Source organism: Mustelus asterias, chromosome 31 (assembly GCF_964213995.1).
Source record: "Mustelus asterias chromosome 31, sMusAst1.hap1.1, whole genome shotgun sequence".
Lineage (NCBI taxonomy): Eukaryota > Metazoa > Chordata > Chondrichthyes > Carcharhiniformes > Triakidae > Mustelus > Mustelus asterias.
This window is the reverse complement of record NC_135831.1, coordinates 6,616,277-6,638,332: the sequence shown is the minus strand read 5'-3', so window position 1 is coordinate 6,638,332 and position 22,056 is coordinate 6,616,277. Positions and strand designations below refer to the sequence as shown.

The following is a 22,056-nucleotide window of genomic DNA, read 5'->3' as shown; positions in this document are numbered from 1 at the left end:
ACTCCAGCAGCAACCAGCAGCCCAAATCTTACCCCGACATCCACTGGGTCCAGGACATCAGGAGGTAAATGACTCACAATGTGATCTCTTGTTCCAAAATGTCTAACTGGAAATATTACCTGAGCAGTTGGCACATGAATGGAAACATTTTTGTCTAAAGTTTCTCTTCCTTCAATTCTAACACTATCTGTTAACTAGTTTATGTGAAACACTTACAATATTAGAGGAAGGAATATGTGAAGTCAATAGGCACAATAAGATGGCATAGAAAATTTTGATGACCGTTGACCAGAGTTTCGACTGTTAGACACTGAGCAAAGACAGACTCCTCAAGTAACATCTAGATGAAGTAGGGAGCAATGTTACATGGCATTCCTTCCGATTTGGAGCATCCATCAGAGTAGATCACTCTGTGTGATGGGACGGGTGATTCTGATCACAAATCATCTGAAATAAATACATGAAAAGTGTAAAGCTGAACAAACTAATGTGATCTGAAACAGGAACCTCATCAACAGGACAGGAACCAACTGGTCAATCAACTTCAACTGAGGCAACAACATTAACCAGCAGTACAGATGTTTCCACCACATCTCCTGGAGCCTCAACATCAGGAGGTAAATGTCAGACATTGTGATCTATGGGGCGGATAGTTATTCGTTGCTGGAGTTGGGATTTGCAGGCGCGATTTCCAAATTGTATCCCGGGAGCACGGCACTGGATCCTGTGGGACAGTTTGCAATTTTCAAATGTCCTGCAAGGGGGTAGGGAACTGAAAACTCACTTTCACCAATTAACGGCCCCTTGACCTCATTAAGGAACCTGTCACAGTCTCTCTCCGGGAATAGTGTCACTGAATAAACATAGTGAAACACAGCCTTCAATTCATACACAATGGGAGCACTAAATGCAAGATGCACGTGAGCAGATAATCTATTTTATTGATGTTGCTAAGATTTACCCAGGGCACTGGAGACAACTGTCCTGCTCCTTTTCCGAATGTTCCCTCACATCCATTACTGGATAGAAGAGGGGAGATTGCGCTCCATTGAACATCTCAGGGGGAAATGATATCTGTGACAGTGAAGCACTCCCTCTGTGCACTGCTGAGAGCATCAGCCCAGCTTTGCTCTTTGAAGCTGTGACTGCCTTTCAATGTTGATCCAGAAGGAGTCAATGAGAAGCAGTCTTCCATTTCAATTTGATAGAAGCACTATTTGTGAGCAGGTCACGTGGTTTAATAGGACAGAATTTTCAGATGGGAAAGCAGAAACAGAGAAAGACCATTCATTATAAACCTGACACAATTAACTTGATATTAAACAGGAACTACATCAACAGGACAGGACTCAACAAGCGAATCAAGTTCAACTGACACTCCAGCAGCAACCAGCAGCCCAAATCCTTCCCCGACATCCACTGGGTCCAGGACATCAGGAGGTAAATGACGCACAATGTGATCTCTTGTTCCAACATGTCTAACTGGAAATATTACCTGAGCAGTTGGCAGATGAATGGAAACATTTTTGTCTAAAGTTTCTCTTCCTTCAATTCTAACACTATTTGTTAACTAGTTTATGTGAAACACTGACAATATTAGAGGAAGGAATATGTGAAGTCAATAGGCACAATAAGATGGCATAGAAAATTTTGATGACCGTTGACCAGAGTTTAGACTGTTAGACACTGAGCAAAGACAGACTCCTCAAGTAACATCTCGATTAAGTAGGGAGCAATGTTACATGGCATTCCTTCCGATTTGGAGCATCCATCAGAGTAGATCACTCTGTGTGATGGGACGGGTGATTCTGATCACAAATCATCTGAAATAAATACCTGAAAAGTGTAAAGCTGAACAAACTAATGTGATCTGAAACAGGAACCTCATCAACAGGACAGGAACCAACTGGTCAATCAACTTCAACTGAGGCAACAACATTAACCAGCAGTACAGATGTTTCCACCACATCTCCTGGAGCCTCAACATCAGGAGGTAAATGTCAGACATTGAGATCTATGGGGCGGATAGTTATTCGTTGCTGGATTTGGGATTTGCAGCCGCGATTTCCAAATTGTAACCCGGGAGCACGGCACTGGATCCTGTGGGACAGTTTGCAATTTTCAAATGTCCTGCAAGGGGGTAGGGAACTGAAAACTCACTTTCACCAATTAACGGCCCCTTGACCTCATTAAGGTACCTGTCACAGTCTCTCTCCGGGAATAGTGTCACTGAATAAACATAGTGAAACACAGCCTTCAATTCATACACAATGGGAGCACTAAATGCAAGATGCACGTGAGCAGATAATCTATTTTAGTGATGTTGCTAAGATTTACCCAGGGCACTGGAGACAACTGTCCTGCTCCTTTTCCGAATGTTCCCTCACATCCATTACTGGATCGAAGAGGGGAGATTGCGCTCCATTGAACATCTCAGGGGGAAATGATATCTGTGACAGTGAAGCACTCCCTCTGTGCAGTACTGAGAGCATCAGCCCAGCTTTGCTCTTTGAAGCTGTGACTGCCTCTCAGTGTTGATCCAGAAGGAGTCAATGAGAAGCAGTCTTCCATTTCAATTTGATAGAAGCACTATTTGTGAGCAGGTCACGTGGTTTAATAGGACAGAATTTTCAGAAGGGAAAGCAGAAACAGAGAAAGACCATTCATTATAAACCTGACACAATTAACTTGATATTAAACAGGAACTACATCAACAGGACAGGACTCAACAAGCGAATCAAGTTCAACTGACACTCCAGCAGCAACCAGCAGCCCAAATCTTTCCCCGACATCCACTGGACCCTGGACATCAGGAGGTAAATGACAGACAATGTGACCTATTGTTCCAACATGTCAAACTGGAAATATTCTCTAAGTCGTTGGTAGACGAATGTGAAACACTTGTGTTTGAAGTTTCTTTCTTGAATTCTAATACTATCTGTAACTAGTTTATGTGAAACACTTACAATATCAGAGGAAGGAATACGTGAAGTCAATTTAGGCATAATAAGATGGCATAGGACACGTTGAACAGAGTTTAGACTGTTAGACAGTGACCAAAGTCAGACTCCTGAAGTAACATTTAGATTAAGGAGGGAGAATATTACACACCCTTTCTTCCAATTTGGAGCTATTATCTGAGTAGATCACGCTGTGTAATGGGACGAGCAATTCTGATCACAAATCATCTGAAATAAATACCTGAAAAGTATAAAGCTGAACAAACTAATGTGATCTTAAACAGGAACCTCATCAACAGGACAGGAACCAACTGGTCAATCAACTTCAACTGAGGCAACAACATTAACCAGCAGTACAGATGTTTCCACCACATCTCCTGGAGCCTCAACATCAGGAGGTAAGTATCAGACATTGGGATGTGTTGAGCCGGATTGTTCATTGTTGGTGGGGGTACAAATGTGTGCTGGCCGATTTCAAAACGTTTTTCCTGGGGGATGGCACAGGATAATCCTGGAAAGTTTACAATTTTCAAATGTCCAGCAGGGGGAAGGGAACTGAAAACCCACTTTCACAAATTCACGGCACATTGACCTCATTGAAGAACTTGTTCCAGTGGCTCTGTGGGACTGACAGGCACTTTCAGTCTGTTTCTTCGTGCAAATCAAATAATCTGGTCGAAGTCGTTCCACATCTGTTGGGTTGCCAGAGTGCAAAAGCATAATTGTTTGCATCTGTGTTATTTTGTGACATTTTAGTGGTCAACTGGCACTGTGTTGAGCACTGGGAATCGAATTGGTACCTGTGGCCACTTTAGGATGATTTGAAACTCCTGGTCCTTTCATGAACTGCCTCGTCTCCACAATTGTGCAGTGACAGCCACCAACATGGCAACTGGCTGCTTTTGCTGAAGGGGCCAGTGAGGCAGACACTGCCTCTGAGAGGTGTGGGACATCTCCAATTGAGCTCCTGTCCAATCACCCCATTGTGGTTAAAATTAATGTTGAATGAGAGATGTGGTTTCAGAACAAGACCAGGATGCGGAAGTCATCCAGGTGTCAAATTGCACTTGGAATTAGTCTGTGAAAACCAAGAGCAGGCCGTACAGTTTAACAGGATGAGAATCTGATCAGAGAACAGGGGTATGAATGACGAAAAAAACATTTATTTTAAACCTGACACAATTAACTTGATATGAAACAGGAACAACATCAACGGGACAGGAATCGACGAGCGAATCGAGTTCAACTGGCTCTCCAGCAGCAACCAGCAGCCCAAACCTCTCCCTGACATCCACTGGACCCTGGACATCAGGAGGTAAATGACACACAATGTGACTGATTGTTTCAACATCTCAAACTGGAAATATTCTCTGAGCAGCTGGGAGATGATCAGGAAAGATATTTGTCAGAAGTTTTGCTTTCTTGAATTCTGACACAATTTGTAACTAGTTTACTTTAAACAGTTAAAATATCAGAGGACGAATATGTGAAGTGCAGTCACTGTTTTAACATGGCTAAACACAGCAGCCAATTTAGGCACAGTAAGATCACGTAGAAAATTTTGATGACCTTCGAACAGAGTTTAGAATGTCCAACATTGAGCAAAGTCAGACTGCGAAAGTAACATTTAGATGAAGGAGGGAGAATGTTACACACCCGACCTATCGGTTTGGAGCATCCATTTGAGTAGATCACACTGTGTAATGCGACGGGCATTCTGACCACAAATCATCTGAAATAAATACCTGAAAAGTGTAAACCTGAACAAACTAATGTGATCTGAAACAGGAACCTCATCAACAGGACAGGAGTCAACTGGACAATCAACTTCAACTGAGGCAACAACATTAACCAGCAGTGCAGATGTTTCCACCACATCTCCTGGAGCCTCAACATCAGGAGGTAAATGTCAGTCATTGTGATGTATTGGGCTGGATTGTTCATTGTTGGTGGGGGTAGGAATGTGTGCAGCCCCGATTTCAAAACATTTTTCCAGGAGGATGGCACTGGATCATCCGGGAAAGTTTACAATTTTCAAATGTCCTGCAGGGGAGGGGAAACTGAAAACCCACTTTCACAAATTCACGGCCCACTGACCTCATTAAGGAACTTGTTACAGTGGCTCTGTGGAACTGACAGGCATTTTCAGTCTGTTTTTTACTGCAAACCAAGTAATCTGGTCGAGGTTAATACACATCTGTTGGGTTGCCAGAGAGCAAAAGCATATTTGTTGCACCTGTGTTATTTTGTGACATTTTAGTGGTCAACTGGCACTGTGTTAAGCGCTGGGCATCGAATTGGTATCTGTGGCCACGTTAGGATGATTTTATCCTTCTGGTCCTTTCATGAACTGCCTTGTCTTCAAAATTGAGCAGTGACAGTCACCAACATAGCAACTGGCTGCTTTTGCTGAAGGGACACACGGAACAGCCATGGGGACCAAATTCGCACCTCAATATGCCAACATCTTCATGCACAGGTTCGAACAAGACTTCTTCACCGCACAGGACCTTCAACCGATGCTATACACTAGATACATCGATGATATTTTCTTCCTTTGGAGTCATGGTGAGCAATCACTGAAACAACTATATGATGACATCAACAAGTTCCATCCCACCATCAGACTCAGCATGGACTACTCTCCGGAATCGGTTGCATTCTTGGACACACGGATCTCCATTAAGGACGGTCACCTCAGCACCTCACTGTACCGCAAGCCCACGGATAACCTCACGATGCTCCACTTCTCCAGCTTCCACCCAAAACACCTTAAAGAAGCCATCCCTTACGGACAAGCCCTCCGAATACACAGGATCTGCTCAGATGAGGAGGATTGCAACAGACACCTCCAGACGCTGAAAGATGCCCTCATAAGAACAGGATATGGCGCTCGACTCATTGATGAACAGTTCTGATGCGCCACAGCGAAAAACCGCACCGACCTCCTCAGAAGACAAACACGGGACACGGTGGACAGAGTACCCTTCGTCGTCCAGTACTTCCCCGGAGCAGAGAAGCTATGGCATCTCCTCTGGAGCCTTCAACATGTCATTGATGAAGACGAACATCTCGCCAAGGCCATCCCCACACCCCCACTTCTTGCCTTCAAACAACCACGCAACCTCAAACAGACCATTGTCCGCAGCAAACTACCCAGCCTTCAGGAGAACAGTGACCACGACACCACACAACCCTGCCACAGCAACCTCTGCAAGACGTGCCGGATCATCGACACGGATGCCATCATCTCACGTGAGAACACCATCTACCAGGTACACGGTACATACTCTTGCAACTCGGCCAACATTGTCTACCTGATACGCTGCAGGAAAGGATGTCCCAAGACATGGTACATTGGGGAAACCATGCAGACGCTACGACAACGGATGAATGAACACCGCTCGACAATCACCAGGCAAGACTGTTCTCTTCCTGTGGGGGAGCACTTCAGCAGTCATGGGCATTCAGCCTTGGATCTTCAGGTAAGCGTTCTCTAAGGCGGCCTTCACGACACACGACAGCGCAGAGTCGCTGAGCAGAAACTGATAGCCAAGTTCCGCACACATGAGGACGGCCTAAACCGGGATGTTGGATTTATGTCACATTATCAGTAACCCCCACAGCTTGCCTCCTGGGCTTGCAGAATCTCACTAGCTGTCCTGTCTGGAGACAATACACATCTCTTTAACCTGTGTTTAATGCTCCTTCCACCCACATTGTATGTACCTTTAAGACTTGGCTGGCTGTAGAGATTCGCATTCTAATCAGTATTCTGCAACTTGATTTTGTCTGTTTGCACTGTTTGAGAGCACATTTCCACTCCATCTGATGAAGGAGCAGTGCTCCGAAAGCTTATGGTATTTGCTACCAAATAAACCTGTTGGACTTTAACCTGGTGTTGTGAGACTTCTTACTTTGCTGAAGGGGCCAGTGAGGCAGCCACTGCCTCTGAGAGGTGTGGGACATCTCCAATTGGGCTCCTGTCCAATCACCCCATTGTGGTTAAAATTAATGTTGAATGAGAGATGTGGTTTCAGAACAAGACCAGGATCCAGAAATCACCCAGGTGTCAGATTGCACTTGGAATTAGTCTGTGAAAACCAAGAGCACGCCGTACAGTTTAACAGGATGAGGTTCTGAAGTGGATAATAGGGACCTGAATAAAGAGAAAAACCTTCATTATGAACTTGACAGAATTAACCTGATGTTAAACAGGAATAACATCAACAGGACAGGACACAACAAGGGAATCGAGTTCAACTGACTCTCCAGCAGAAACCAGCAGCCCAAATCTCTCCCTGACATCCACTGGACCCTGGACATCAGGAGGTAAATGACAGACAATGTGACTGATTATTTCAACATATCAAACTGGAAATATTTTCCACGCAGTTTGCAGATGATCAGGAAAGATGTTTGACTGAGATTTCTCTTTCTTGAATTCTAACACAATCTGTAACTAGTTTACGTCAAATAGTTCAAATATCAGAGGAAGAATACATGAAGTGTAGTCACTGTTTTAACATGGCAAAACACAGAAGCTATTTAAGGCACAACAAGAGCCCTAAGAGAATGATGATGAGCATATTATAGAGTTTTGAGTGCTAGAAACTGAGCAACGTCAGACTCCAAGTGACCTGTAAGTTGAGAGGAGATGGTGCACACACTTCCCCTTCGATTTGGAGCTTCCATTTGATCAGATCACACAGTGTAATAAGACGGGCGTTCTGATCACAACCCACGTGAAATAAAACAAATAAAATTGTAAACCTGAACAAACTGACGTTATATTAACAGGAACCTCATCAACAGGACAGGAATCAACTGGACAATCAACTTTGACTGACGCAACAACATTAACCAGCAGCACAGATGTTCCCACCTCATCTCCTGGAGCCTCAACATCAGGAGGTAAATGTCAGACATTGGGATCTATTGAGTTGGATTGTTCATCGTCGGTGGGGGCAGAAGCGGGTGGAAAAACATTCATTATAAATCTGACACAAATAACTCAATATTAAACAGGAACAACATCAACAGGACAGGAATCGACAAGCGATTCAAATTCAACTGACTCTCCAGCAGCAACCAGCAGCCCAAATCTCTCCCTGACATCCACTGGACCCTGGACATCAGGAGGTAAATAACAGACAATGTGACCGATTGTTTCAACATATCGAACTGGAAATATTCTCTGAGCAGCTGGTAGACGAATGGGAAATATAATTGTCTAAAGCTTCTCTTTCTTGAATTCTAACACAATCTGTCACTAGTTTAGGTGAAACAGTTAAAATATCAGAAGAAGGAAAGCATGAAGTGTAGTCACTGTTTAAAGGTGGTGAAAAGCAGCAAACAATTTACATAGCAAAAGAGCCCTTGGAGAATAATGAGGCCCATCATACAGAGTTTAGCATGCTAGATACTGAGCAAAGTCAGACTTCCAAACTAACACTGAGGTTAAGAAGGGAAATATGATGCACAGCCTTCCCTTCAGTATAAAACTGACACATTTAACTTGATACTAAACAGGAACCTCATCAACAGGACAGGAATCAACTGGACAATCAACTTCAACTGAGGCAACAACATTAACCAGCAGTACAGATGTTTCCACCACATCTCCTGGAGCCTCAACATCAGGAGGTAAATGTCAGACATTGTGATCTATTGAGTTGGATTGTTCATCGTCGGTGGGGGCAGAAACGGGTGGAAAAACATTCACTATAAATCTGACACAAATAACCTGATATTAAACAGGAACAACATCAACAGGACAGGACACAACAAGCGAATCAAGTTCAACTGACTCTCCAGCAGCAACCAGCAGCCCAAATCTTTCCCTGACATCCACTGGACCCTGGACATCAGGAGGTAAATGACAGACAATGTGACCTATTGTTCCAACATCTCAAACTGGAAATATTCTCTGAGCAGCTGGTAGATGATCAGGAAAGATGTTTGTCTGAAGTTTGGTTTTTTATTTTTCACACAAGCTGTAACTAGTTTACGTTTGACAGTTCAAATATCAGAGGAAGAATACACGACGTGTGGTCACTGTTTTAACCTGGCAAAACACAGAAGCTATTTAAGGCACAACAAGAGCCCTAAGAGAATGATGATGAGCATATTACAGAGTTTTGAGCGCTAGAAACTGAGCAACGTCAGACTCCAAGTGACATATAGGTTGAGGGGAGAATGATGCACACCCTTCCCTTTCAATTTGGAGCATCCATTTGATCAGATCACACAGTGTAATAAGATGGGTGGTTCTGATCACAACCCACATGAAATAAAACAAGTAAAATTGTAAACCTGAACAAACTGATGTTATATTAAACAGGAACCTCATCAACAGGACAGGAACCAACTGGACAATCAACTTCAACTGAGGCAACAACATTAACCAGCAGTACAGATGTTTCCACCACATCTCCTGGAGCCCCAACATCAGGAGGTAAATGTCAGACATTGGGGTCTATTGGGCTGGATTGTTCATCGTCAGTGGGGGTGGAAATGTGTGCAGGCACGATTTCAAAACTCTTTTCCTGGGGAATGGCACTGGGTCATCCTGGAAAGTTTACAATTTTCAAATGTCCAGCAGGGGGAAGGGAACTGAAAACCCACTTTCACAAATTCACGGCCCATTGACCTCATTAAAGAACTTGTTACAGTGGCTCTGTGGGACTGACAGGCATTTTCAGTCTGTTTCTTTGTGCAAAGCCAAATAATCTGGTCCTAGTTATTATACATCTGTTGCTTTGCCAGAGAGCAAAAGCATATTTGTTTGCACCTGTGTTATTTTGTGACATTTTAGTGGTCAACTGGCATTGTGTTGAGCACTGGGAATCGAATTGGTATCTATGGCCACTTTAGGATGATTTGATCCTCCTGGTCCTTTCATGAACTGCCTCGTCTCCACAATTGAGCAGTGACAGCCACCAGTGAGGCAGCCACTGCCTCTGAGAGGTGTGGGACATCTCCAATTGAGCTCCTGTCCAAACACCCCATTGTGGTTAAAATTAATGTTGAATGAGAGATGTGGTTTCAGAACAAGACCAGGATGCGGAAGTCATCCAGGTGAAAAATTGCACTTGGAATTAGTCTGTGAAAACCGAGAGCACGCCGTACAGTTTAACAGGATGAGAATCTGATCGGAGAACAGGGACATGAATAAAGAAAAAAAATCTTTGCTATGAACCTGACACAATTAACTTGATATTAAACAGGAATAACATCAACGGGACAGGGATCGACAAGCGAATCGAGTTCAACTGACTCTCCAGCAGCAACCAGCAGCCCAAATCTTTCCCCGACATCCACTGGACCCTGGACATCAGGAGGTAAATGACAGACAATGTGACTGATTGTTTCAACATCTCAAACTGGAAATATTCTCTAAGCAGCTGGGAGATGATCAGGAAAGATGTTTGTCTGAAGTTTCTCTTTCTTGATTTCAAACACAATCTGTAACTAGTTTAGGTGAAACAGTTTAAAATCAGAGGAAGGAAAGCATGAAGTGTAGTCACCATTTTAATGTGGTGAAAAACAGCAAACAATGTAGGTAGCAAAAGAGCCCTTGGAGAATAATGAGGCCCATCATACAGAGTTTAGCATGCTAGATACTGAGCAAAGTCAGACTTCCAAACTAACACTGAGGTTAAGAAGGGGAATATGATGCACAGCCTTCCCTTCAGTATAAAACTGAAATGTTTAACCTGATATTAAACAGGAACCTCATCAACAGGACAGGAATCAACTGGACAATCAACATCAACTGACACAACACTAACCAGCAGTGCAGATGTTTCCACCACATCTAGTGGAGCCCCAACATCAGGAGGTAAATGTCAGACATTGTGATCTATTGAGTTGGATTGTTCATTGCCGGTGGGGGCAGAAACGGGTGGAAAAACATTCACTATAAATCTGACACAAATAACCTGATATTAAACAGGAACAACATCAACAGGACAGGACACAACAAGGGAGTCAAGTTCAACTGACTCTCCAGCAGCAACCAGCAGCCCAAATCTCTCCCTGACATCCACTGGACCCTGGACATCAGGAGGTAAATAACAGACAATGTGACCAATTGTTGCGACATATCAAACTGGAAATATTCTCCCAGCAGCTGGTAGACGAATGGGAAACACATTTGACTGAAGTTTCTCTTTCTTGAATTGTAACACAATCTGTAACTAGTTTACGTTTGACAGTTCAGAGGAAGAATACATGAAGTGTAGTCACTGTTTTAATGTGGCAAAACACAGAAGCTATTTAAGGCACAACAAGAGCCCTCAGAGAATGATGATGAGCATATTATAGAGTTTTGAGCGCTAGAAACTGAGCAACGTCAGACTCCAAGTGACATATAGGTTGAGGGGAGAATGATGCACACACTTCCCTTTCAATTTGGAGCATCCATTTGATCAGATCAAACAGTGTAATAAGATGGGTGGTTCTGATCACAACCCACATGAAATAAAACAAGTAAAATTGTAAACCTGAACAAACTGACGTTATATTAAACAGGAACCTCATCAACGGGACAGCAATCAACTGGACAATCAACTTCGACTGAGGCAACAGGGCTAACCATTGTGCCACCGTGCCACACCCCTGTTGGGTCTTCCTGTGACAGAACAACGCTTATTTGCATTTATTTCATTTGAGAGGCCAACTGGTGCCGGGTCGTGTACTGAGCATCGAGTTGGCGTCAATGGCCACTTTCTGACATCTTTATCCTCCTGGGCATTTTGTGTACAATTTGTATTTTTGGCAGGAAGTGGCAGCCCCCAATATGGCCACTTCCTGCCTTGGGCCAGTTCGGCAGCTCCCAGCTCCGGGAGATTTTGGCATCTCCAATTGGACATGGAGCTCACCTCTTTCCCAAACAGCCACGTTGAATGGGGATCATAGTTCAGGAGCAGGATTGGAACTCGCAATTACTTGAGTGGGCAGATTACTGCTTACAATTTGAAATTCTTATCAACATATCAACCTGAAATTACACTCTAAGAATTTGGCACTCAGGTGGTAAAGGTGTCCGCCTGAAGCTCTCCCTTTCAAATTTCAACTGAGTTTGTGAGCAGTTCCTGTGAACCAGTTAAAATTTCAGAGTGAGGGATTCCACGAAGAGCATTCGCTGTTTTAATTTAGTGAAACACATCCAATTTATACAGAATGGAACTCGTTGCCTTTCCAAACGTCTCCTCAGATCTGTTACTGACACCTCAGAGAGGACACAGACTCCATTTAACAAATTGGGACAAAATGACATCTGTGACAGTGAAGCACTCCCTCAGTGCAGTACTGACAGTGTCAGCCTAGATCTGGTTTTGCAAAGCTCTGACTAGCTCATTGGTTGGAGTTTGGATGAATCTAAGAGAAGCGCTCTTCACTTTCAATTTGAAACAAGAACTAACTTTAAGCAGAATATACAGTTTAATAGGATGAGATTCCAGGGGAATTGAATAAAAAAAAATCTTTCAGTGTAAACCTGACACAATTAACTTGATATTAAACAGGAACAACATCAACAGGACAGGACACAACAAGGGAATCAAGTTCAACTGACTCTCCAGCAGCAACCAGCAGCCCAAATCTTACCCCGACATCCACTGGACCCAGGACATCAGGAGGTAAATGACAGACAATGTGACCGATTGTTTCAACATATCAAACTGAAAATATTCTCTGATGAGTTGTTAAACAGACACTAAAGGTGTTTGTTTGAAGCTCTCTCAGTCTCACTTCCATTTTAATACAGAGTGTACCCAGTAATATTCTCTGACTAGTTGGTAGACTCATGTGTTTCTCTCTTCAACTCGAACAGAATCTGTTAATAGATTACATTAAACAGTTAAAATATCACTGGAAGGAAACATGAAGTGTAGTCACTGTTTTAACATGGCAAAACACAACAACCAATTTCAGCACAGTAAGCTCACTTAGAAAATAATGATGACCTTCTTACAGAGTTTAGAATGTTTGACACTGAGCAAAGGCAAATTCCTTTTGGCTAAGATCAAGTGTAGTATCGACATGCTGTACTTGGCTGAAGTCATTAGGTTACATTTTAGCTTCCTTTGAAGCAATGTTTTAAAGCGGCACCTCGGCCTTTTGGCTAAGATGCAAATGAGATCAAGCCTTGAAGGAGGTGCAATGCCTACTCCAATCAGCTCGGATCATGTAGATCAAGCCCAAGACAGGAGGTGAGAGCCCTGTCTTGTCAACTTGGATCGGGAATGTCTCAACTTGTTGAGACTCTGAATTGGACTTGGTGTGAATGAATTGGATTAAAAAAATTTTAAAAAACATTTAGATTAAGGAGGGAGAATGTTAAACACCTATTTCCTTTTCTAGTGAGCACTTGAGCAGTGTAATGGGATGGGTGATTCTGATCATAATCCCTGTGCAAAAAATACAAAAGAAATTTAGACCTGAACAAACTAATGTTATATTAACAGGAACCTCATCAACAGGACAGGAATCAACTGGACAATCAACTTCAACTGAGGCAACAACATTAACCAGCAGTGCAGATGTTCCCACCACATCTCCTGAAGCCTCAACATCAGGAGGTAAATGTCAGACATTGTGATCTATTGAGCTGGAGGTTTATTTGTCACAGGATAGTAAGATGTTTGTTTCCAGCTGTGTTATTTTGTGAAAATTGTGTGGTCAACTGGAACTGGGTGAACACGGGGCATTAACTTGGTGTCCGTGGCCCCTTTGCTCTCCATGTCCTATCCATGACACTGCATGCCCCTGTACCAACCCCTCCAAACCCCCACGTTATCCAGTGCCCTGAACCCATAGCAAGCAATTTTGTTCACACTTCAGACATTTTTGTTCCAAAATTTAAAATGCCTTAACAGTTTAACAGCTTAACAGCAAAAGGACCTGTCAAAACATTGAGAACATAGAACATTACAGCGCAGTACAGGCCCTTCGGCCTTCGATGTTGCGCCGACCAGTGGAACCAATCTAAAGCCCCTCTTATCTACGCTATTCCAATATCATCCATATGTTTATCCAATAACCATTTGAATGCTCTTAATGTTGACGAGTCCACTACTGCTGCAGGCAGGGCATTCCACGCCCTTACTACTCTCTGAGTAAAGAACCTACCTCTAACATCTGTCCTATATCTCTCACCCTTCAATTTAAAGCTATGTCCCCTCATGCTAGCCATCACCATCCGAGGAAAAAGGCTCTCACTATCCACCCTATCTAATCCTCTGATCATCTTGTATGCCTCTATTAAGTCACCTCTTAACCTTCTTCTCTCTAACGAAAACAACCTCAAGCCCCTCAGCCTTTCCTCCTATGATTTTCCCATCATACAAGACAACATCCTGGTAAATCTCCTCTGCACCCTTTCCAACACTTCCACATCTTTCCCATAATACGGCGACCAGAACTGTACGCAATACTCCAAGTGCTGTTGCACCAGAGTTTTGTACAGTTGCAGCATGACCTCCTGGCTCCGAAACTCAATCCCTCTACCAATAAAAGCTAACACACCGTACGCCTTCTTAACAACCGTATCAACCTGGGTGCCAACTTTCAGGGATCTATGCACATTGACACCCAGATCCCTCTGTTCATCCACACTACCAAGTATCTTACCATTAGCCCAGTATTCTGTATTCCTGTTACTCCTTCCAAAGTGAATCACTTCGCACTTTTCCGCATTAAACTCCATTTGCCACCTCTCAGCCCAGCTCTGCAGCTTATCTATGTCCCTCTGTAACCTGCCACTTCCCTCCGCACTGTCTACAACTCCACCAACTTTAGTGTCATCCGCAAATTTACTAATCCATCCTTCCACGCCCTCATCCAGGTCATTAATAAAAATGACAAACAGCAGTGGCCCCAAAACAGATCCTTGCGGTACACCACGAGTAACTGAACTCCAGGATGAATATTTCCCATCAACCACCCTCTGTTTTCTTACAGCTAGCTAATTCCTGATCCAAACCACTAAATCACCCTCAATCCCATGTGTCCGTATTTTTTGCAAATGTTTACCATGGGGAACCTTATCAAACGCTTTGCTGAAATCCATATACAGCACATCAACCGCTTTACCCTCATCCACCTCTTTGGTCACCTTCTCAAAGAACTCAATAAGGTTTGTGAGGCACGACCTACCCTTTACAAAACCGTGCTGACTATCCCTAATCAAATTATTCCTTTCTAGGTGATTATAAATCCTAACTCTTATTACCCTTTCCAATACTTTGCCCACAACAGAAGTAAGACTCACCGGTCTATAATTACCTGGGTTGTCCCTACTCCCCTTCTTGAACAAGGAGACAACATTTGCTATCCTCCAGTCTTCTGGCACTGTTCCTATAGACAATGACGACACAAAGATCAAAGCCAAAGGCTCTGCAATCTCCTCTCTAGCCCCCCAGAGAATCCTAGGATAAATCCCATCCGGCCCAGGGGACTTATCTATTTTTACCCTTTCCAGAATTGCTAACACCTCCTCCTTTTGAACACCAATCCCATCCAGTCCAACAGCCTGCATCTCAGTACTCCCCTCGACAACACTGTCCCTCTCCAGTGTGAATACCGACGAAAAATATTCATTTAGCGCCTCTCCTATCTCTTCAGACTTCACGCACAACTTCCCACTTCTGTCCTTGGCTGGCCCTAATCTTACCCTCGTCATTCTTTTACTCCTGACATACCGATAGAAAGCTTTAGGGTTTTCCTTGATCCTACCTACCATAGACTTCTCATGTCCCCTCCTGGCTCTTCTTAATTCTTTCTTTAGGTCCTTCCTGGCTAACTTGTAACTCTCAAATGTCCAAACTGAGCCTTCCATCTCATCTTAACATAAGTCCCCTTCTTCCTCTTCACAAGAGATTCTACCTCCTTAGTAAACCACGGTTCCCTCACACGTCCGCCTCCTCCCTCCTGACAGGTACATATTTATCAAGGACGCGTAGTAGCTGTTCCTTGAACAAGTTCCACATTACAATTGTGCCCATCTCCTGCAGTTTCCTTCCCCAACCTATGCCAGCTAAATCTCGCCTAATCGCATCATAATTTCCTTTCCCCCAGCTATAACTCTTGTCCTTTGGTATATACCTATCCTTTTCCATTGCTAAGGTAAACGTAATCGAATTGTGGTCACTGTCACCAAAGTGCTCACTTACCACCAAATCTAACACCTGGCCTGGTTCATTACCCAGTACCAAATCCAATGTGGCCTTGCCTCTTGTTGGTCTATCTACATACTGCGTCAGGAAGCCTCCCTGCACACATTGGACAAAAACCAGCCCCTCTAAAGTACTTGAACTATGGCTTTTCCGGTCAATATTTGTAAAGTTAAAGTCCCCTACTACAACTACCCTGTTACTTCCGCTCCTATCCAGAATCATCTTTGCAATCTTTTCCTCTATATCTCTGGAACTTTACGGAGGTCTATAAAAAACTCCCAACAGGGTGACCTCTCCTTTCCTGTTTCTAACCTCAGCCCAAACTACCTCAGTAGACGAGTCCTCATCAAATGTCCTTTCTGCCACCGTAATACTGTCCTTGACTAACAATGCCACACCTCCCCCTCTTTTACCGCCTTCCCTGCACTTACTGAAACATCTAAACCCCGGAACCTGCAACAACCATTCCTGTCCCTGCTCGATCCATGTCTCCGAGATGGCCACAACATCGAAATCCCAGGTACCAACCCATGCTGCAAGCTCACTCACCTTATTCCGGATGCTTCTGGCGTTTAAGTATACACACTTCAAACCGCCTTCCTGCCTGCCAGTACACTCCTGCGACTCTGAAACCTTATCCATGACCTCACTACACTCAACCTCCTGCACACCGGAGCTACAATTCAGGTACCCACCCCCGCTGCTGAATTCGTTTAAACCCTCCCGAAGAGCATTAGCAAATTTCCCCCCCAAGATATTGGTACCCCTCTGGTTCAAGTGCAGACCATCCTGCTTGTAGAGGTCCCACCTACCCCAGAAAGAGCCCCAATTGTCCAGGTATCTGAATCCCTCCCTCCTGCACCATCCCTGTAACCACGTGTTCAACTGGTTTTGATAGGTCCTTTTGACAGTCCTGTCAGGTTCTCTTGACAGTTCTGGCTACTGCCTTTGAGAGGTCTCTTTGACAGGTATTTCTGACAATATTGACAAATGCAGCAGAATTTTCAGGCTCTCCGCGGCATGTTTCTCAGCGGCGGGAGGTGGCCCACTGTTGGCCGGCAAGTGGGGATCTTCTGGTCCGGCTCCTGTCAATGGGATCTCCCATTGAATCCACCCCCCTGCCGCTGGGAAATCCATGGTGGGGGTGCATCATCGGTGGGACCAGAAGATTCTGCCGCCAGCCAGTGGCCTGAAAGTCCCACTCTTGATGTTGACAGGCCTGTTGACAGTTCCATTACAAACAAGCTTACTATCTCCATTTTAAATTCCAAAACAGTATTTACTACAACAAGTTCAATGCCCACGACTATCAGACAGTCCAGCACAAACACCACTGAAGTACCGTCGACTACAGGTGAATGATTTTGTGTATCATTGTATTAATAGTGTTGCTTGCTTCCTTAGAATGACTGAATGTTCAATTGTTGAAAATAGGAACATATAGATCAGTTAGATGATAATTGTTTCTCTGCACATTGAGTCACAAGTTAGTTAGAGTGGAATTGTTAGCATACAGACTTGGATTAAAATGTATTTCACAACCTTGGGAGATCGCAAAGCATTTTTGCAGTACTTCTGAAGTGTGGTTACAGTTATTAATTGCACAGCAGAACTCCACAAACAGTTACAATCATACAGAGATGATAATCTGTTTTAGTGATAAACATTGACCAGGTCACCAGGGAGAACTCTCCTGCTTTTCTTCCAATAAGTGCCACAGCTTCTTTTACATTCCCCTAAGAACAGACTAGACCTTGGTCTGATGTTTCAGTGTCTCACTCCCTCAGTCTTGCACTGAGAGTGTCAAGCTGGAGTGGGCTTGAACCAACAATGGAAAGGCAAGACTGCGGTCCACAGAGCCATGCCTAACAATGTTTTATTGTCATTATGACAGTGTGATTCCAGCTCACTGCTCCTGTCCTAAGGCTGTTGGAAAATATAAAGCTTCAATCTATTAAACAGAAGGACAATAACATATAGTTCCTCCTCCAAGGTTCACCCATGATTATGAATGCTTATGTCTTCTGTTCTACCAGTTAACCAATGTAAAAATGGAGGTTCCAGTGTTGGTGGAAAATGTATTTGTCCAACGCCATATCAAGGAGAGTACTGTGAATCAGTATCCAATTCTGTTCCAGGTAAGTTAGATTTGTTTTATAATTTATAGGTTAACTATGGTTAGTGGTTTGATTGCTGTGACTGATATAAGAAAACTATTTTGAAAGATAAACAATAAAATATGGAGAGCATTACATCCCGATATTAACACAGGAAACATTACACCCCGAAATTAACACAATAAATATTCCACCCTGATATTAATACAGGAAACATTACAGCCTGAAATGAATACAGGAAACATCACACCCCAATATTAACACAGGAAACATTACACCTCAATATTAACACAGGAAACATTACACCCCAATATTAACACAGGAAACATTACAACTTAATATTAACACAGGAAACATCACACCTCAATATTAACACAGGAAACATTACACCCCGATATTAACACAGGAAACATTACACCTCAATATTAACACAGGAAACATTACACCCCGATATTAACACAGGAAACATTACACCTCAATATTAACACAGGAAACATTACACCCCGATATTAACACAGGAAACATCACAACCCAATATTAACACAGGAAACATTACAACTTAATATTAACACAGGAAACATTACACCCCAATATTAACACAGGAAACATTACAACTTAATATTAACACAGGAAACATCACACCTCAATATTAACACAGGAAACATTACACCCCGATATTAACACAGGAAACATTACACCTCAATATTAACACAGGAAACATTACACCCTGATATTAACACAGGAAACATTACACCCTGATATTAACACAGGAAACATTACAACTTAATATTAACACAGGAAACATTACATCCCAATATTAACACATAGAACATAGAACATTACAGCACAGTACAGGCCCTTCGGCCCTCGATGTTGCGCCGACCAGTGGTACCAATCTAAAGCCCCTCTAATCTACACTATTCCAATATCATCCATATGTTTATCCAATAACCACTTGAGCGCTCTCAACGTTGACGTGTCCACCACTGCTGCAGGCAGGGCATTCCACGCCCTTACTACTCTCTGAGTAAAGAACCTACCTCTAACATCTGTCCTATATCTCTCACCCCTCAATTTAAAGCTATGTCCCCTCGTGCTAGCCAACACCATCCGAGGAAAAAGGCTCTCACTATCCACCCTATCTAATCCTCTGATCATCTTGTATGCCTCTATTAAGTCACCTCTTAACCTTCTTCTCTCTAACGAAAACAACCTCAAGCCCCTCAGCCTTTCCTCATACAATTTTCCCACCATACCAGGCAACATCCTGGTAAATCTCCTCTGCACCCTTTCCAACACTTCCACATCTTTCCTATAATACGGCGACCAGAACTGTACGCAATACTCCAAATGCGGCCGCACCAGAGTTTTGTACAGTTGCAGCATGACCTCCTGGCTCCTCTACCAATAAAAGCTAACACACCGTACGCCTTCTTAACAACCGTATCAACCTGGGTGCCAACTTTGAGGGATCTATGCACATGGACACCCAGATCCCTCTGTTCCTCCACACTACCAAGTATCTTACCATTAGCCCAGTACTCTTTATTCCTGTTACTCCTTCCAAAGTGAATCACCTCACACTTTTCCGCATTAAACTCCATTTGCCACCTCTCAGCCCAGCTCTGCAGCTTATCTATGTCCCTCTGTAACCTGCCACTTCCCTCCGACTTTAGTGTCATCCGCAAATTTACTAATCCATCCTTCCACGCCCTCATCCAAGTCATTAATAAAAATGACAAACAGCAGTGGCTCCAAAACAGATCCTTGCGGTACACCACTAGTAACTGAACTCCAGGATGAATATTTCCCATCAACCACCACCCTTTGTTTTCTTACAGCTAGCTAATTCCTGATCCAAACCACTAAATCACCCTCAACACCATGTGTCCGTATTTTTTGCAAAAGTTTACCATGGGGAACCTTATCAAACGCTTTGCTGAAATCCATATACAGCACATCAACCGCTTTACCCTCATCCACCTCTTTGGTCACCTTCTCAAAGAACTCAATAAGGTTTGTGAGGCACGACCTACCCTTCACAAAACCGTGCTGACTATCCCTAATCAAATTATTCCTTTCTAGGTGATTATAAATCCTATCTCTTATAATCCTTTCCAATTTACTTTGCCCACAACAGAAGTAAGGCTCACCAGTCTATAATTACCAGGATTGTCCCTACTCCCCTTCTTGAACAAGGAGACAACATTTGCTATCCTCCAGTCTTCTGGCACTGTTCCTGTAGACAATGACGACACAAAGATCAAAGCCAAAGGCTCTGCAATCTCCTCTCTAGCCCCCCAGAGAATCCTAGGATAAATCCCATCCGGCCCAGGGGACTTATCTATTTTTACCCTTTCCAGAATTGCTAACACCTCCTCCTTTTGAACATCAATCCCATCCAGTCCAACAGCCTGCATCTCAGTACTCCCCACAGGAAACATCACACCCCAATATTAACACAGGAAACATGACACCCTGATATTAACACAGGAAACATTACAACTTAATATTAACACAGGAATCATGACATCCTGATATTAACGCAGGAAACATTACAACTTAATATTAACACAGGAAACATTACACCCTGATATTAACACAGGAAACATTACAACTTAATATTAACACAGGAATCATGACACCCTGATATTAACACAGGAAACATGACACCCTGATATTAACATAGGAAACATTACAACTTAATGTTAACACAGAAAACATTACACCCCAATATTAACATAGGAAACATTACACATCAAAATTAGGACTCAAAATATTTTATAATTAATTTAAAATAATTTCAAAATTTTAAATGTATTTTCCCCTATCTCCCTGACCTCCACCCCTCACCCAATTACCCTTCTCACACTCCTTATTCCCGACTGATTTCTGTCTTTCATCTATCCCCACCTCCACCCGTTATCCACTTTATAAGCAATAAGTCCTATTATAAATGCTGGATTGCATTCAAAAGCTGATAAATCCTCAAATCATACTGTTGTATAAAATTTGACAAGTAATTATTAACACACTAAAAAGCTGGATAAGATCTGTGAGCCCATACATCCCTGAAATAAGTAATTTGACCTCAGAACTGCTAATCTCAGCAGAAGCTAAACTGAAAACATAAAAGCAATTGAAAGTGCTTGAAAAATGACTTCCTTTTTCAAACTCTTCCCACCTCCATGCATCTGACATAAATCCCAACAGCTGCTGAACCCTGGCTGCCTGATACAAAATTAGAAAACTTTCCAGAAATAAGCTCCTAATGAGTCTGCCACTAAATAAATTAACTTGTTAATAGAAACGGATCATTCTCCTGCCCTCAGAAAAATGGTGGAGGGCAGAAACAAGGTGGAATATCCGGCCAAGTCACCTGGAGATTATTTTGTTTGCCATCTTGCTTCCATTCCTGTCTGATTTGGGAGGGGCAAATTCCAGCCTGCGGAATACATCTTATTCGTATACAGTGTAAGGTATTAACATGTGTTGCAATGTATTGCAGGAAACGTGATTTATGTAATCAGAGTGACAGTGGAGGTAGAGAATAGAAATTATTCCACTGAACTGGAGAACAGAACATCTGACGAATTCAGAAACTTTTCAAAGGAATTTAAGCAACAGGTTGGAAGCTTTCAATATAATTCTACTGGAAATTGTTTTGAAAACATTATGATATAATATAAAATATTATATACCTCATGCCATGTTCCAAATACCATTCACATTTAGGTATTAATAGTTAAATGTCTGGAAATAAAGATTCATATCCCTGGCTATAGAATTAAAAGAGGA

The 22,056-nt window shown here is 42.9% G+C and overlaps 1 protein-coding gene across 1 annotated transcript in view; it reads left to right on the top strand.

The window, feature by feature from the left end:
- Positions 1–10,713: 10,713 nt before the first annotated feature.
- Positions 10,714–22,056, top strand: part of LOC144481682 (mucin-17-like) — a 34,309-nt gene continuing 22,966 nt past the window's right edge. Inside the window, exons 1-7 of the mRNA XM_078200817.1 lie at positions 10,714–10,803; positions 10,918–11,031; positions 12,491–12,604; positions 13,433–13,546; positions 17,418–17,495; positions 18,178–18,279; positions 21,767–21,885. Coding sequence (XP_078056943.1) covers positions 17,438–17,495; positions 18,178–18,279; positions 21,767–21,885 — 279 coding nt within the window. The 5' untranslated portion in view covers positions 10,714–10,803; positions 10,918–11,031; positions 12,491–12,604; positions 13,433–13,546; positions 17,418–17,437. The remainder of the gene's footprint in view (positions 10,804–10,917; positions 11,032–12,490; positions 12,605–13,432; positions 13,547–17,417; positions 17,496–18,177; positions 18,280–21,766; positions 21,886–22,056) is intronic.